Source organism: Lottia gigantea, assembly GCF_000327385.1.
Source record: "Lottia gigantea unplaced genomic scaffold LOTGIsca_43, whole genome shotgun sequence".
NCBI lineage: Eukaryota > Metazoa > Mollusca > Gastropoda > Lottiidae > Lottia > Lottia gigantea.
In genome coordinates this window covers 1,037,036-1,041,216 of record NW_008709504.1, presented here as the reverse complement: position 1 = coordinate 1,041,216, position 4,181 = coordinate 1,037,036, and the positions used below count along the sequence as shown (strand labels likewise).

At 31.9% G+C, this 4,181-nt stretch overlaps 2 protein-coding genes across 2 annotated transcripts in view; one reads left to right on the top strand and one right to left on the bottom strand.

Moving 5' to 3' along the window:
- Window positions 1-884: 884 nt before the first annotated feature.
- LOTGIDRAFT_164077 (hypothetical protein) lies at window positions 885-1,457 on the top strand (the record flags this gene model as incomplete). The annotated part of the gene is made up of 1 exon (XM_009060568.1): window positions 885-1,457. The coding sequence occupies one exon, from the start codon at window positions 885-887 to the stop codon at window positions 1,455-1,457; it is 573 nt and encodes a 190-aa protein (XP_009058816.1).
- Window positions 1,458-2,682: 1,225 nt separating this feature from the next.
- LOTGIDRAFT_164076 (hypothetical protein) overlaps window positions 2,683-4,181 on the bottom strand; it is a gene marked incomplete at both ends in the record, with an annotated part of 2,673 nt that continues 1,174 nt past the window's right edge. Inside the window, 2 exons of the mRNA XM_009060567.1 lie at window positions 2,683-3,035; window positions 3,700-3,875. Coding sequence (XP_009058815.1) covers window positions 2,683-3,035; window positions 3,700-3,875 — 529 coding nt within the window. The remainder of the gene's footprint in view (window positions 3,036-3,699; window positions 3,876-4,181) is intronic.

The window sequence follows — 4,181 nt, the reverse complement described above, 5'->3', positions numbered from 1 at the left end:
ACGAACTCGCTTTAATGCTCATAGGTCAGACATCAAATTAAAGAAAAGACAAGCCTGTTTCTAATCATTTCAACCTCGACAACCATTCAATAGACGATCTCACCCTAATCCCAATTGAGCGTATAGAAATTGACTTGCCCGAAGATGAAACTACCAAATTCCGTCAATCTAGGGAGGCCCATTGGATTGAGACATTGAATACAGCAAGACCTATAGGACTAAATATTCATCATAATGTAGGCATAGCACCCTTTGTTGTCCCGTTTAATACAACCAGCAATCGAGCAAGCAAGATAGTTCATGCCCACTATAAGAGCCTTCAAGAGAAATTCCCCCATGTCTATAAGCAGAAAATGATAGTTGCATATTCAAAAAATAAGAACTTAAATGATATTGTTCATAGTAAACTAAAAACAATCAGTACATAACAGATACTATACTTCTCGCCCATCGGGCGAGTTATTTTTTCTAATTTCAGATCAGAATAAGAACAGAAGAAAACCCAATATCAAGACCCTTAATCCTAATTTTTAAATAAAGTGTCTGCTCCACCCTAGGCCTGTACATTTGGGAGAATCAAACCCTCCCTTCCCCGAAAACTTAATTGCTCATAACGCCAGTGGTTTTGACAACTGGATTGCACTTCAAAGCATTAATAAACTAACACAATGTCCACTAGTAACAGATAAAAAAAATTCTATCTCTTCCTTTATCTAATCCATATACAGAAGAAAGATTGCAGAAAAAGTTGAAAAGAGAGAAAAAAAGAGATAAAAAAATATCTGATAAAATAACTATTTACAAAACATATGTCTCACTTGTTCCTATCAACATGAATCATCTAGTTTGGCTCATCCAATCTACCAATGAATTTAAGAAAAATAATGAATGTAGACATTGTTAAATACACCAAAGATAATTGGGAATCTTTAAGACACGAATGGGAACCTTACGCTAAAAGAGATACGTTATGTCTCGGGGCTTGTTTGATAAAATACAATCAAGCCATGAAAGAAACTGTCTTCCAAAACGTTTCAAATAATCTAACGGCTCCTTCTTTATCTTTAAAGGGTTGGTATTATTTATATCATTACGATAAAGAAATGGTTGAAGAAGAATGGTATGAAACTACTAGAATGGTTCCGAAACACATTGAAAAAGAAAAAATAGAAAAAGTTTATTCACATACTCATCCTTTTATAAGATATTTTATCAGACAATCCATTAAAGGAGGAAGAGTTTCTGCTAACAGAAAATCATTTGAAACGAATAAAATGGATGAGATTTGCACCATTTTAAAGGAGTATCTAGAAAGTGACACTGAAGGAATAATAGATTTATTCAAAGAATACAGTGCTAGCACGAAAGATAAAACGGAAGTTCACGCTAAACTCAAAGAGCTGAACTATTCTAAACTGATGGCATTTGACGCTCTGGGTTGTACGCCTCTGCTATGACAGAAGGTGAATATCCAAAAACTGAAAGTGCAAGAGCGTTTCTACCATAAGAAAATAAAGAATTTCTCAAGCTCTTTAATGAACAGAAATTCAGACCTAGAACTGCTATTTTAAAAGTCTGGTTTGAATATCCCAAAAACATGTTCTTTCAACCGATACCAGCCAAAGATAAAATCACTTTTACGAATAGAATAGGAAAGAAGGAAACTGGCACTAAAATCAGGTTCAGAAATGGTTTTTGTCACGACATTTTAACATCGGTCGATATTCAAGAAATAGTGAAAGCCGGTGGACGAATTATTAAAATATTAGATGGTATAGTTTACGAAGAAAATTTTAAAACTCCGCCCTATAGAGATTATATTTTAATTTTGAAGGAATTAAGGAATAAATACAAAAAGGAGATGTGGTTGCCAATAACTGCATGAAGTTGTTAGGTAATTCCTTATATGGTAAATCTATTCAGAGGGATAGAAATACCTCATTGCATTTATGGAATGGAGAAACCTTCCGCCTTAATTACGACAAACACGTCAAGAAGTATGACAAAGTAAATGAGACTCAATACATTGTGGAGATTAATGACGAAGAAAAAGATTTTGGATTCTACGAGATTAACACCCACTCATTTAGGTACATTTATATTATCTCACAGTAAAAGAATAATGAACAATTTTATTCACGTCATAGATGGATTTTATAAAACGGAAATATACTATACGGATACTGATAGTTTATACATTTCGTTTAGTAATTGAGATAAATTAAATGAGGCGGGGTTGGTGTCCGAAAAATGATTATTGTAAAGGAAAGAATGATTACGGTGATGGTGGAATTATATATGGTTTATATTAGCGCCAAAAGTCAAATACAATATCATTCTAACTTCCGATGGTGTTTTAAAAGAAAAGAAAACGTTTAAGGGATACTCTAACTATAAGATTAAGGTAGACGATTATATTCAATTAGCTAGTGGTCACGATGTAACGAATGAATTTGATAAACCATGGGGAAAGAGTTTTACTGATGGAATAGTTATTCCTAATGAAAAACAAACTAAAAAATTTAGAAGTTATCTGAATCTCATAAAGAGAAAAACACCGGACGATGAAGGAAAAATGTATCCTTACAACTCTGGGGAGGAGATGTGCTTGGATGAAAACTACGAATTTGATGATTTTGATTATTTTACAAATGCATCTAATGATGATCCATCAGAATAAATTTAGTTCTTTTGTTTTAAATGAAGTTGAATAACAATTTCCTCGTTACCAAAATCTATAAACCTATTTTTACCATCTTTGATTTCCAGATTTATATCTTTAATCATAAAGGAATTATGTGGTAAATACGTCGTTTGAAATGGTTTCTCTATAATTCTATATCCTATCGGTACAGTGAATGTTGGAAGACTGTAAATAATCTGACGTTTGTATTTATTGAAAAATCCACCGTTTATCAAATTGCAATGTATATTTATCACATCGATATCATTCTCGATATTAGCTTTGTGTGGTGCTAAAGTGGATTGGGTGTTTAGTCGTTTATCAAATCCTAGTAACGTATTCAATGAATTTTCTACGTTGAAATCAACTTGACTATTAATTCTTAGTATCAATTTTATTTTGTTCAGATTCAAATTACCTTTGAATTCAATATTGTTTTTGACCATTTACACTTCCTCCATATTCAGATAGGTATTCGTTAATGGCTATGTATTCGTAGCTTCCTGGTAGTAAACGTATGGTTTTGAACGTAACTCCGTTATCTGTTGATATTTTTATTTGGTATTTTTTTTCGTTGATATTTATAATGGAATTGTAAACAGAGAAATACTTTAATCCCAATTCATATTCTTGATTGCGATCGTGTTCTTACTCATAATCTAGAGATAATTTAATTTTTGATTTATTTGAGGTGATGACGAATAGTTGTTCTTTATTTGACATTTTTAATCACGCTTTTATAATCAGTTTTATCTGTGATACCTTTTTCTAAGAGTCTCTTTAATATACAATTTACTTCATTATATTGTCTGTGCGATCGATGTCCTTCCTTCATTGCCGCTAATATTACTCGTAATCTGCATAATCATCTGATTACTCTTTATCAGGAATAACTTTATTTAAATATGTTTCAACTGCTTTCGATCTTCTTGTTTCGGGTCCCGACTTTCTCATTGCATTTAGAAATTTTGAGTATGCTAGTAAATCCTTGTAATCGGCAATGCCAATATACCCACCATTCATTAAATCTATTAATCCTCTCGTTAATGTAAATATTAAGTCTTTTGTATTGATTTTGAATATAGATGAATTTGCCCTAAATTTAATTCTAAATCCATTAAACAATAACCCCTCATCATCAATGATTGGTGTAATACTCTTTGGTAAATCCGCTTTAGGGTTTGAAAAAAGACTATTAATAACATCTAATGTCCTAATTATAATACCATCATATTCAATCGGTTTGGAGTGATGAGGTTCTATAGGAGGGATGAGTCTCTTTTTAATATCCTCTTGAGATTTTAATATGGGTTGAAATAGAGTTTGTAGATTTTCCGTTAATCAGAGTTGTTGTAATCTGTTATTTTCATCTTGGGTCTTTATTTTATTCTAAGCTTTGATATATTCTTTATTTCCTTTTGGAATATTATTCCAATCGTTACTCATTTAAAAAAATAAAATTAACATATGCCGATCATGGGGATCCTCAGAGTCGACC